This window comes from Eulemur rufifrons, chromosome 7 (genome assembly GCF_041146395.1).
Source record: "Eulemur rufifrons isolate Redbay chromosome 7, OSU_ERuf_1, whole genome shotgun sequence".
In the NCBI taxonomy this organism is placed as follows: domain Eukaryota; kingdom Metazoa; phylum Chordata; class Mammalia; order Primates; family Lemuridae; genus Eulemur; species Eulemur rufifrons.
This window is the reverse complement of record NC_090989.1, coordinates 83,307,158-83,321,428: the sequence shown is the minus strand read 5'-3', so window position 1 is coordinate 83,321,428 and position 14,271 is coordinate 83,307,158. Positions and strand designations below refer to the sequence as shown.

The following is a 14,271-nucleotide window of genomic DNA, read 5'->3' as shown; positions in this document are numbered from 1 at the left end:
AATGTTTTCCTTTTGATCTGAGAATGTGAGTGGAAAATGTCAACATGTATCTAAATATACACCTTTGTAAATGTGTCACTTAAAAATCAGAAACAAGTATTTGTAAAACCACTGATCACTCAAATATTTAAGCAGCTTCTATATTTGTGGAACATAGATATCTAGAAACTACAGGCTGCTTATTTTAGCAAATTGTGGCTGTTTGAGTTGATTAGGCTACCAGTTGAGTCAGTAATAGATATAGCCCCTAAATTTGGAGAGTTATGCTTCAAACTGGCTTTCTTATTTTTAATGGATTTCTGGTGCAGATATAATGTTGATGTTTTTAAAACATAATTGTTTTAAACATAATACACTTCTGAAATTGAAACCTGAATTTAAAATATATGAAATATACTTTTTGTATATTTTAAAGTAATCAAGTCAGAAAATGTCTTTGCAGTCTTAGGCTATGTTTATGGAGACCCATAAGCCACAGTCAAGTAATAGTTTTCTGTACTCTGCCTTGGTAATATTGACTCCGGAATATTATACTAGATTTCCTTTGCCGTATTTTGAGATGAATGTTAGCAAAAGAGTATGTCTTATGATGGCAAAGATGATGATGGTAAATTATATTGCTTGAATTATGGTTAAAGCATTGGGGGTAAAAAGACCTAGGGGAAATTCTAATAGCTTTCAAGTATGTGATGAGATAGAGAAAGCAAAACTGGGGGAATAAAGAAGATAATTTAGGAGTAACAATGTTTAGGGATAACTTCAGAAGTACTTCACAAAAGTTCCATATCAGATAGTGTTAAATGACTTCTGAGATACTTTCCTATTTTAAGATTTTTAACTTCTCTGGCTTAACATTAATGTTTTTTTTTCCCGTCTCCCGCCCCAAAGAATTTAGGTTGACACTGTAGGATTGTGGTTGCAGAGGCAAGTTGGGGATAACTTCTTAGCCAGTGTACATTTAGAACATTGTCCAGCTGATATCAGGTGATTCTGATATCAGGGGTCAGTGAACTTTTTTTCTGCAAAAGTCCAGATGATAATATTGTAGGTTTTACAGGCCTTATGGTCTCTATAGCATCTGTTCAATTTTGCTATTCTAGTGTGACAGGATCATTGATGATATGTAAACACAGTTTATTAACTGTGTTCCAGTAAAACTTTATTTACAAAAGCAGGTGGTAAACTGGATTTGGCATATGGGCCATATTTTGACCACCCTCGCCTTGAATGAGGAAATCTAGAAATCGAATTCTGATAAAAATGGAGAAAGACTTTCAATTTATGGATTAAAAAATAAGTTATCAAGATTTCATTGTCTTCTTGGACTGAAAGTGCACATCAAATGTTCAAAATATTGAATTGCCTAATGAATTATAAACTTTCCAGTATAAAAAAGTCAAGTGACAATGGAGAATCTGAGTCTATTTTCTACTCCTCATTTGTCCTACCTATTTTGTCCTTAAAGGTGTCTTTACTCCTGCTGAGCAGCACCATCTACCCCAAATGGACTACTAATGCAGACCTAGTTCTTATCAAGAAATGAACGCAGGTTCGGGCCTTCTAAGAACCAAAAGATTTTCCGTACTTCTGCCTAAGCACGATAATTTTAACAGTAATTTTAACTCCAGAATAAAGAAGAAAACAAAAATCTGTGATTATCAAAGTATCTGTCACATACTTTGTGCTCTTAAGATTGTACAGCAGAGCCTCTCATATGACCATTTGGTCTTTTGGCCTTAGTTTATAGACTATTGTAAAATGGTGGTCGAGTTGATGCTAACTAAAGATGAATAACGGAAGGAGGTGCTCCTATAATCAGGCAGGCTTGCCTCAGCTGGCAAGTGACCTTTGACTGCTAGAAAACAAGGGACTGGGGAGCATTCAACAATATAGGGTTGTTGGTTTTAGGGCCGGAAACATATCCCCTATCCCTATCCCCTGCCAAATTTCTCTATAATCCTAAAGAGCTTTGCATGTTTTAGTATAGCAGAGTAATTGGTTTATATAATGAGGACTGTAACTCACCAAAAAAGAGTGAATTGTGAATTTTACATATACTTTTCTAAGAAAACAGGACTGCCCTAATTGAAATAATGTATCATTTAGATATATGGAAAATTAGGATAAGCAAAACTCTATTTCCTAAGAGTTCTGGTTAGTCATGATTTGTTGTTTTATATGTATATAAATAGTTAGTCCTAGCATTCTGAACTCAAAACTCTGTGACCTAACACCTCCAAATTGCAGAGATTAGTATTTCAGAAATTAATTTTATAGTGATTTATCCTCCACTATTGCTTTTCAAATAAGTTATTTTTCTTTGTAAATAGAAGAACATGCATTTAAATTTGATAATTCCATCTTCTTCATCAACATTTAGTTTTTTCTACAGTCTAAAAGCCCTTTTATTTACAATGTTATATACTCTGATTTCTTAATGTTAGAGATTTTTTTCTAAATTCTGAGAATTGAGAACATGTAGTCTTTACATTTTAATTTTCATTTGATTATGTCCTGTATTTGAAAAGCAATTTTTTAAAAAAGAAAGAAATGTGAGAGAATTTAAAAAATCATGAAAAATGTTGTTATTTTTTAGCTCAAATCCTTCAGGGACTCCTTTTTACTGATAGTGTGCAACACAAAATTCAAACTCTTTAACGTGGTTTTATTATCTGGCCCCTGCCTACCTTTCATCCCTTCCTTCCATGTCACATACCCCACCTGTTCCCGTGCACTTTAGACTCAAGTAATAAAAACAGCTCATATTGCAGGGAACAGGCTGCATTCTTTATGGTCTGTGCTTTGTACACGCACTCTTGTGGCAATCTAGAGCAACCTCCTCATCAGCTCTCCCACATCCAAGCCACCCATCTCTTTGAAATTCCTACTAATCTATAATATTCTATTGAAACTTTACCTCTCTAAAGCCTTCCTTTAACCTCCTCAGGGTTTTCCAATTTCTGTCTTGTAACAATTATCACATTGTTAAAGTTGTTTCCCCAGTAAACTGAGTCCCTCCACAACAGAAAGGAAACATCTTACTTACCTTTGTTTTCATACCACACTTAGCCTAGAGCTTGACATCAAGCAGGTACTTCTTGAAAAGGGGAGGCGGAGGGAGTGGGCAGAAGAACTAGCAAGGGATTCCTCACACCTAAGCTGTAGATAGCTATACCATTTAAATAGGAATCTGGGAAATCTGGGGAACTAGAAGCAGCTGAGAAAGCACCAGCGTCTGAGCCCCTCAGTATGCCAGGCTTGTGTGAGAGCCTTGCATTATCCATGCTGCCTTCAAGCATTAGCACTTGAAACTGGCACTGTTTTATGAACTCCTTATGTACTTGCCTCCTCAGTGAAAGAAACAAAACCCCTTTTTCCTATCCCCATCTGGCCAAGGCAGGAGGATTGCTTGAGGTCAGGAGTTCAAGACCAGCCTGAGCAAGAGGGAGACCCTATCTTTACTAAAAATAGAAAAAAATTAGCCGGGTGTGGTGGTGCGTGCCTGTAGTCCTAGCTACTCCAGAGGCTGAGGCAGGAGACTCACTTAAACTCAGGAGTTTGAGATTGCTGTGAGTTAGCTGACATCACGGCACTCTAGCCTGGTAACATAGCAAGACTCTGTCTCAAAAAAAAAAAAAAAGAAAAGAAAAGAAAAGAAATCATCTAGACCTGAATTCAAAATCCCATTTACTGATGACAAGTCACTTCACTTCTCTGACCTCAGTATCCTCATATGTAAAATGGTAATACGTACCCTCAAAGAGTTATTGACCACCTAAGTGCATGGTACATAGTAAATGTTAGCACTATTTGCCTCTTTTACACCTCTTTCTGTGAGCTCTGGAGTAATGGTTTGTGCAGAATAAGGCCTGGTGTGAGGAAAGCAATTAACCATCAGACAAAGTTTCAACCTCTGTCTTCTATATAGTACTACCATAATGTCAACCATTGCCGTCCAGGATCTCGTAGTGTTTTATGAATATGATCACATTTGTTCTTTTAATGAGAAGAGTGTTTCTTAAGTATTTAATAGTTAAAAAATTACCCATAACTATACTACAGTAGAATAAGAAATAAAATCAGTGATCTGTCTACTATAGTAGACTTCTTTCTTGATAATATTTAGGGAACATATGAGACTCTGTAGGTTGTTATTTATTATATAAAATAGTTGCCCCAGTGGTTCCATAACAGCTCCATTCAACAAAGAAAATCATAAACACAGCTGCTGTTTTGGTGTGGCTTGTGGTTTTGGTTTTGTTTTCATTTCAACTTTTTTATGCAGGCAGATCATCATTTAAAGGTAGTCATTTGGTGTTTTCCCTTGCATTCTTCAGATTTTTTATGTATTTTAAAAAGCTTAGCTTAAATCACTTCTATAACTGTGTACACAGATTGACCCATCTGGTCTTTTTATTAGCCAGTGAATTTTTCTGAAGTATATGAAATAGGATAATTATATTTTAAATTCTATAATTTCAGTGGCTCTCTTTTATAAATTTGAAGAAAAATATTTTCAACTATCAAAAAATAATTTTCTTATGTTCTTCATTGTCTTCCAGTTAATTTCTATATTTCCAGAGGTGGGAGGAAGGCTGTAAATTTCTGTTATTCCTACTTCTCACCTCTTTTCATATGTTATAACTCTGAAGCATACCATAGTCATTTGTTTGCAGCTGAGAATTGGTACAACAGAAATGTCTGGTCAAATTGGGCCTTATTATTCTCTTTAGGTCACACTGACTGTGAGGTGGAAGATGGATTATAGGGGGCAAACATAGATGCAGAGACCATTTAGTTCTTTGAAGTGGTCTGTACAAGAATTAGTGGTGGCCTGACCCGAGATACTGAGAGGGCAGTGAAGGAAAAGAGACAGAATAAGGACAGAACTAATGAAATTTGTTGATGGGTTAGATGTTGATAGGTGTGAGATAAAAAGAGAGAGGAGTCAGGGATGCCAGGTTTCTGGATTAGATGCATCATGCTTCTCACCTCCTTCTCTTTTTGTTTGTTCAATTCCTACTTATCTTTAAAGAATTCAGTTTATAAGTTACCTTCTGTGGGACACCTTCCCACCCCAACCTGACAGACTAATCATATATAGTAGGTTTTCTGGCCCTATTTGATTCATTTCTATAGCTTAACTTTCTTTTTTATTTGTTATCTCTTGGTATCTCTCGCTTTACCTTTTGTTATGCTGTTATAGTTTAGCTTACCAAATAAAAGAAAATATAAACACAAACAATAAGGAATAAACTTGTGTTTCATGGGTTTCGATATTATCTTATAAAAGAACAACCAAGATTGTTGCAGTCTAAAAATTTAAGGACCTTCAAATCATAATGGCACTTAATAGTTCTTAAAATATTACACGTTCTTAACACAAGTGTTTGGGACATTGTACTGACAGAGTCGTGGATCCTATTTGTGTGTAGATCATTTCAAGGACTGGGTTATTTGAGAAGTGTAAGGACTGGGTTATTTGAGAAAGTGGATGGATCATTGCAAATTCATCATGATACTTCAAGGAAAATGCATTGATGACACTTTATATTATTGTGAATATATAGCTGAATCATATGTTAAGAACAGAATGGTCTAAGATACCACTTAGACAAGAATCAATACCCCAGAATTTCAAAAATTGATTTAAGAGAGAACAGCTAAGCCATGTAATTTCTCATTATTGTAGGTTGGGGGTAGGGGTATAAAAGCAAAAGGATTTGACTTCTCTAAGCTTTATTTATCTTTCAAATAAGAACAACAGACTCATGATCTAAAAGATTCTGGCCCAAATTCTTTTGCTTCATAAGATAGAAGAGAATGATAAAGATGATATGTGATAGGAATTTTGGTTTGAATTACAACTTTTCATTCTTCCCATAGCCTCAGCTCTGTCTTGATAAAAACTGACTTAGAAAATCCATTCAAATATAATGTTTTTAAAATGACTTTTATTAAATTTAATTAAATACAAGTGGTCTTTGTAATCTGCTGAAATCAATTCTTTGCAGCCTTAGAACAATAGTCTCAATTAAAATATTTAAGATGAATAATTATTATCTTAATTCAAAGTACAAAAAAATGATTTTTTACATTTAGCAATGCCGTAAGCATATTCTATAGTTGTTTCTCTTTTAACAGATGTTTCCTTTCTTTGGTGTAGGTTTCTGCTTTGGGACAGACATACGTATAATTCCTTAAAGTAGTTTTATGTGTAAAACTTGTAAAGGATCAAAACAATGCCTCCACGACCATCATCAGGTGAACTGTGGGGCATCCACTTGATGCCCCCAAGAATCCTAGTAGAATGTTTACTACCAAATGGAATGATAGTGACTTTAGAATGCCTCCGTGAGGCTACATTAATAACTATAAAGCATGAACTATTTAAAGAAGCAAGAAAATACCCTCTACATCAACTTCTTCAAGATGAATCTTCTTACATTTTCGTAAGTGTTACCCAAGAAGCAGAAAGGGAAGAATTTTTTGATGAAACAAGACGACTTTGTGACCTTCGGCTTTTTCAACCCTTTTTGAAAGTAATTGAACCAGTAGGCAACCGTGAAGAAAAGATCCTCAATCGAGAAATTGGTATGATATAACTTTCAGCTAAATGGCATTGTCATCCTGTTCTAAAATGCAAATATAACTATGAAGCTTAACTATCGTCTTATTACTAAAATATTTCTGTCTGAACCAGTACCTTTGTAATCTTAATACCTTTCTAAATATAAATCAGAATAATCTGAAGTATTTCTGACTTCTAAGCTATGGAACTATTTTTAACTCCTTGATATTATAATACAAGATTTTCTTTAAAAAATACCATTTGTGATATGTCATTTGCGAGATACATTTGTTATATTCCAGTTTTGTTTTATAATTCCTTTATTTTTTATTTTTTTGAGACAGAGTCTCACCCTGTTGCCTGGGCTAGAGTGCCGTGGCGTCAGCCTAGCTCACAGCAACCTCAAACTCCTGGGCTCAAGCGATCCTTCTGCCTCAGCCTCCTGAGTAGCTGAGACTACAGGCGCCACCATGCCCGGCTAATTCTTTTCTATATATATATTTTTAGTTGTCCATGTAATTTCTTTCTGTTTTTAGTAGAGATGGGGTCTCGCTTTTGCTCAGGCTGGTCTCGAACTCCTGGCCTTGAGCGATCCTCCCGCCTCAGCCTCCCAGAGTGCCAGGATTACAGGCATGAGCCACCGTGCCCGGCCTTATTATTCTTTTAAAAATAATTGATATGGATGTTTGCTGCCTTTGCTCTAAACTGCTGATTATCTTTTATATATTAAAAATATTTGGGACCGCATCAGCTCTTAATATATATATATATATTCATTGAAAATTTTTTTAACCCAGAGTAACTTTTTTATTCCATTGTGATCTTCCACATCTACAGAGTTCCCTGTTTCCTGTTTGTAAGAAACATGTTCATATTGTGTGTTTAATAGAATGTTATATTTTTTATATAATTTTTTAAAGGTTTTGCTATTGGCATGCCAGTGTGTGAATTTGATATGGTTAAAGATCCAGAAGTACAAGACTTCCGAAGAAATATTCTGAATGTTTGTAAAGAAGCTGTGGATCTTAGGGATCTCAATTCACCTCATAGTAGAGCAATGTATGTCTATCCCCCAAATGTAGAATCTTCACCAGAACTGCCAAAGCACATATATAATAAATTAGATAAAGGTAAGACAAATCAATCTACTATAATCATTACTATAGTGAAATCTTCTACCTGTTCCTACATTTTTGTATTGTCTTTTTTTTCCAGCTAGATAATAAGCTTCTTAAAGGCAGGGACTACTTACACTGACAAGATACAGTTGAGTGCCAAGTATACAACTTGTATACGATAAATATTTATTTATTCAATGAATTGATGAATTGTGTGCATATGGTGCTGATTTCTTCATAAATTGTCTACCTCAATAAAACTGAAGAACTTTAAATTCACTATTTTTTAGGATACTAACAGAATTAGAGCTGATTACCTTTTTATAAATAAAAACAAGTATAAACAGAAACATTTTATGAAATTTTGTGGAAACTTTACACATCTTTGTTGTCATATCATATATATCAATATATGCAGAAAAAATAGAAAAAATAATTTTCCTAAATGTTAAATGCAGTAATTTATCATGAGTGATAATATATATAGAATTTTGACATTGCTATATCAATTTCTAGAGTTAAGTACACATGAAAATACATTAATATTGTTTTGATATAAATATTATATCAGATAAATATCTATACCTTTCAAGATAATAAGGTGAAGATTTCTATTTGAGATAATAGATTGACTCTCATACACTATTACATATAAAATTCTGTCAGTAGAAAGAATTAAGACATTCATATTACTATTTCACCCATATTTTTCGAACTAGTGCAACATAAAATCTTTATTCAGAATTCTTTTCTGCTCCAGCATACTTTTTAGGTGAAATGGTCTTCACTTTTCCCCAAAATTTTTTATGAAAATTTTCCAACATACAGAAAAGTTGAAAGAATTGTATTGTGAGCACCCAGACCACTCTAACATAGTTGTAATCTTTCCGTTTTCTCTTTTTTTTTTTTTTTTTGTTCCTCTGGCTTAATTGATCTTAAAAGGAGAAAACTAGAAAATATATTTCCTCTCCCTCCTCATTTTCCTACCTTTCCTCCTCCATCTGTTCTGTCATTTCAAGTTCAGCATCGTTAAGCCTCCATTCATTTTTTCTTTACTTCCCATAGTTACCAAAACACTTCTGCCTTAGACACTGTTGAACCTTTGATACCATCATGAGTCACTCTCCACAGGGGCTGCACCCTTGAAGTATGTCATGCAGTTTAGAATGGAAATTAGCTTGGTCTCGGGTACTTGTGACCCACTAGTCACAGTTCTGCATGCTTGTCATAAAACATGAGATTTAGGCATGGTCTGGCAGCCCCATCAGATATGAAAATTTACTATTTCTACCTCATATTTACAATTAGGCTGATTGTAAATCATTTCTGATCATGGTTAAAATAATGATAGTGTATACTTTTTGAAATTTATCTCTTAAAGAATGAAATAGATACCGTGATTGCATCTCATAATGTTTTCCTGTTATAGGGCAAATAATAGTGGTGATTTGGGTAATAGTTTCTCCAAATAATGACAAGCAGAAGTATACTCTGAAAATCAACCATGACTGTGTGCCAGAACAAGTAATTGCTGAAGCAATCAGGAAAAAAACTCGAAGTATGTTGCTATCCTCTGAACAACTAAAACTCTGTGTTTTAGAATATCAGGGCAAATATATTTTAAAAGTCTGTGGATGTGATGAATACTTCCTAGAAAAATATCCTCTGAGTCAGTACAAGGTGAGTAAAAGTTTCAAGAATATTAATTTTACATTTAAAAAGTAATCACACTGAAGACTAGTATCTGTATTTTTAGGACATACTTTTTGAAAATTAATATTAAATAGCACTTTTAAGTTTATTTTCTGTACTGTGTTTATTTAATTTGAGAGGCTGAAAATGTTGACAGTTACACTAATTGTGATATTTTATGATTTTTACCTCTAAGCAATGGTACTGGGATGGAATTAAAGTGGACATTTAAAAAAATTCATGATCTACTGTTGAGATGTACTATTAGTACTTCCCTACTCTCTTTTTCTATTCATTAAATAACTACCTACAAGAAGCTGGGCATGGTGGTTCACGCGTGTAATCCTAGTACTTTGAGAGGCCAAGACGGTAGGGTCGCTTGAGGCCAGGAGTTCAAGACTAGCCGAGCAACATAGTCAGACCCCATCTCTACAAAAAATACAAAAATTAGCCAGGCTTGGTAGTGCATGCCTGTTTTCCAGCTACTCCAGAGGGCTGAAGCAGGAGGATTGCTTGAGCCCAGGAGTTTGAGGAGGGTTGCAGCGAGCTATGATAAGAGCCACTACACTCTAGCGTGGGCAACAAAGTGAGACCTTGTCTCCAAAAAAAATAATGAAACTATATTTGTACAGAGTATATGCCGAGTAGTAATTTACAACACATAGTCCTAGCCTTCAAGTTACTTATTGTCTAGTGGGGCTTTGGGGTAGGAAAATAGACTATCATAATATGTATACAACAGCATTTATATTAAAAATCTTTATGCTAACTACCATTTCAAATTTCAGACCAGTGCATTTTAGTTTTTTTTGGAAATATATCCATAATTTTATCAGTCTCCTCTACTTGCAGAGTCAGTTTTGTTTTAGTTTTAAACAAAACTAATGTTTCTCAGGAAATGTTTGGACAAAAAGAGCAAGTGAACAACAACCCTTGGGTGGGACATCAGTTTGACTTCATAGATGACAGAGGCTGGCGGGGCATGGGGGCTCACGCCTGTAATCCTAGCACTCCGGGATGCTGAGGCGGGAGGATTGCTTGAGCTCAGGAGTTTGAGACCAGCCTGAGCAAGAGTGAGACCCTGTCTCTACTAAAAAATAGAAAGAAATTTGGCCAGGCAATTTTATTTTTTTAAATAAATGAATGAGTGAATGGAGGCTTGTGATGTTGCCTTTTTGTTATCAAGTACAATGTTTTCATAATGAATTATTATCTGATCCTTTTTTTTTTTTTTTTTTTTTTTTTGAGGCAGAGTCTCGCTCTGTCACCCTGGCTAGAATGCCATGGCATCAGCCTAGCTCACAGGAACCTCAAACTCCTGGGCTCAAGCAATCCTTCTGCCTCAGCCTCCCGAGTAGCTGGGACTACAGGCATGCGCCACCATGCCCGGCTAATGTTTTCTATATATTTTTAGTTGGGCCGCTAATTTCTTTTCTATTTTTAGTAGAGACGGGGTCTCGCTCTTGCTCAGGCTGGTCTCGAACTCCTGAGCTCAAACAATCCGCCTGCCTCAGCCTCCCAGAGTGCTAGAATTAACAGGCATGAGCCACTGCGCCCGGCCCTGATCCTTGTTTTTAATTCCTTTTTGTTTTTCTTTGCTTCCAGTTAAGGGTAGAACTACAATGTTAAAAGCTGACCTTATTTTTTTTTTTTGTACAGTTTATATTCACAGGTGCTTGGATTATCCCGTACTATAACCTAACTCCCAAATGTTAGTTATTTAAGTGTTATAACAACTACTAATAAATGTGGTCTATAATGTTTGATTTTTTTTATCACCTTTGCAGATTAATATGTAAATTCCCATAATACTCTTACATTCTGCTTTTAAAATGAAAAACCTTATAGGAAATGGCTTCTCCCCTTAATATCTTACAGTACATAAGAAGCTGTATAATGCTTGGGAGGATGCCCAATTTGATGCTGATGGCTAAAGAAAGCCTTTACTCTCAACTGCCAATGGACTGTTTTACAATGCCATCTTATTCCAGACGTATTTCCACAGCTACACCATATATGAATGGAGAAACATCTACAAAATCTCTTTGGGTTATAAATAGTGCACTCAGAATAAAAATTCTTTGTGCAACCTATGTGAATGTAAATATTCGAGACATTGATAAGGTAAGGTCAAATGCTTATGCTTATTTTATATAAATTATTTTATATAAACCTTTTTTATTGAACTACACAATAATTGGTTGACCTGTAGTATGTTTTCAGATGGCTAAAAAAACACACAAATCTCAGAAAATAAAAATATATAATGAATTCTATTTGAGTTTCCATCTATATTAGCTATTACGCAGCTCACAGTCCTTTCTCAATAATTCTGATATCCATAATTCTAGCTCTTAAAACCAGAAGTTTGGCTAGGCACAGTGGCTCACGCCTGTAATCCCAACATTTTGGGAGGCCAAGACCAACCTGAGCAACATAGTAAGACCCTGTCTCTATGGTAGCATGTGTCTGTAGCTCTAGTTACTCAGGAGGCTGAGGTAGGAGGATCGCTCGAGCCCAGGACTTAGAGGGTATAGTGAGCTATGATCACACCACTGCACTGCAGCCTGGGCAAGAAAGCGTGACCCTGCCTCTAAAAGAGAAAAACCAAAAGTTTTACAGAATTCATTTGGCAGAAAAACCTGACCCAACTTGAAGTGAGGCTTTTTATAATCTTTATTAATCCCACTTAGTGTAAATATTCATGTGTCTTATTACAGAAATATTAATTAATTATGGGGTACTGTTTTAGCTGCTAAGTGTTTTAAGTAATATGTAGTATATATACCAATTTATCTTTCTAAAATATGAAAAGCTCTGAATTACATACCTGGCTTAAAGGAACTGTGTGCCTACATTAATTTTTTAGTAGTCTGATGTCCCCATTGTTATTAATGGATGAAGGCAGCAACAAATTTTGATGATGAATCTACATCAGTATTAACTTACTATATACATGAAGAAAAGGAGGACAGAAACGCTATATCTGAGCAAAAATGTTATTGTTTACTGTTTGGTTCTATCTAATATGTGTGCATATGTGTATGTATGAATGTATATATTTGTATACACATACTTTTTTTTTTTTTTAGATCTATGTTCGAACAGGTATCTACCATGGAGGAGAACCTTTATGTGACAATGTAAACACTCAGAGAGTACCTTGCTCCAATCCCAGGTAAGGAAGTAAATGGATTTCCATTTCCAAAGGTCATATTAGTGTTTAGCAATGTGATCAATAAAAGTAGTGTATTTTACATTATTAGTTTTATACAAGTTATGTAAGTTACCATTTACCTACACACCATATCTGTCAAATGAGTTTCAATCACAGGATCACTTTATTGACTATTTCTAAAGTCTTATCAGATGAATTTTTCTGATTTTCTCTTCACATTTTATTAAGGAAAGAACAGGATATGGTTATAATTTTGTGCTGATAATTCACCACATTAGATCAAAAACCTAGCATTTTCTTCTTTTCTTATCTCCATCATCATTTATGTGAAAGAGAAGTAAGAATTGGCAAAGAACTTCACAGCCAAACTACTTTGAGGCAATTTCCTTCAAATCACTCCCAAGAATAGGTATTTATGGCATTCAAATAGAAGATCTTTGGGAACAAATCAATTGCTTGGCAAGGAGGGAAGTTGTTGGGAACACTTTAAATTAAATAAAAGGTAGTATAATCCAATAGCTTGCCAACCTGCTACTTCTTTGCCTCTCTTTGGAATCATTTTGGAATAAGAGTCTACCCCTATACACTGAATATAATACCAGTAATATTTTGAGAAAACTCAAGTTAGTATTAAAGATTGAAGATGGGCTCTATAGCAGTAGAGCTAACTAGTTAATCCTCCAGAAGTAAAATCTCATAATGAATTTAGACCCACTTCTGGGAGACTCAGAAAAAAATTCTAGTCTTATAATTAAGTTGCTAAAGGTGGCTACCCTTGTAAGAGCCTAGATTAAGTTCAAAGAGCTGGTAGCCTTCTTTGTCAGGAGGAAGGGAGATAGTTCCTCAGCCTATCTGAATCATCATAGATCAGAAAGCATATCATTCAGGTTAGAAATTATGTTGTGGCAACAAACAACCCCAGGATGTTTTTTAATTTTTGCTAAAATAACAGTTTATTTCCCACTCACACTGTGGGGTGGTTGTGGCAAGAAAAGAAAACCAATATTTGAGAAAATAATGGCCAGAATTTTTCTGAATTTGGTAAAAACTATAAACTCACCAGTCCAAGGATTTCAACAAGCCCCAAGCAAATACCCCAAAATAATATTGGATAGATTTATCCTACTTGTTTCAAGTACCAAAAGTAAACTAGCTTTATAAAAGTAAAAGGTGAATTTATTTAATATTTGATTAAAATGTTGAAATTTTAGTAAATTAAAGTAGCTATTTAAAAAGGGCTATATTTGGTTATCATTTCTTCAAGAATTCTCTAATCTAAAAGGTAAAATCTTTATGGTAGTAGTATGAAAATTTAAATAAAATTTTTAACTTTTCTGTATTTACAAAAACAAAAAATCAGAGATAAAGGAATATTAAGTTATTAGAAAGGTAAAAAAGTAGATTTTTAAAATTCTTACTGAGATTATTTATTCCAAATCTGTGCTTCCCATGTACTAGATAAATTATAATAGATGCTTTATGATTTCTTCATGAATGTTACCAGTCATCTCCCAAAATCAGAATCCATTTGAACTGTGTGTGCGTGCGTGTGTGTGTGTGTGTGTGTGTGTGTATAAAAAACCATTTCTTAAAAATAAAGAACTTAATTTTAGGGGTATATGTGTGTATGTTGTGGGATGGACAGACTTTAGAAGAGAGAAACATGATTTATTCTGTCTGTTAGCAAAGTGCTGAGGAACTAGATTCATAGA

The 14,271-nt window shown here is 34.6% G+C and overlaps 1 protein-coding gene across 1 annotated transcript in view; it reads left to right on the top strand.

The window, feature by feature from the left end:
• Positions 1 to 14,271, top strand: part of PIK3CA (phosphatidylinositol-4,5-bisphosphate 3-kinase catalytic subunit alpha) — an 84,518-nt gene that overhangs the window by 44,755 nt on the left and 25,492 nt on the right. The window contains exons 2-6 of the mRNA XM_069472909.1: positions 6,167 to 6,594; positions 7,492 to 7,701; positions 9,119 to 9,369; positions 11,260 to 11,505; positions 12,474 to 12,559. Coding sequence (XP_069329010.1) covers positions 6,243 to 6,594; positions 7,492 to 7,701; positions 9,119 to 9,369; positions 11,260 to 11,505; positions 12,474 to 12,559 — 1,145 coding nt within the window. The 5' untranslated portion in view covers positions 6,167 to 6,242. The remainder of the gene's footprint in view (positions 1 to 6,166; positions 6,595 to 7,491; positions 7,702 to 9,118; positions 9,370 to 11,259; positions 11,506 to 12,473; positions 12,560 to 14,271) is intronic.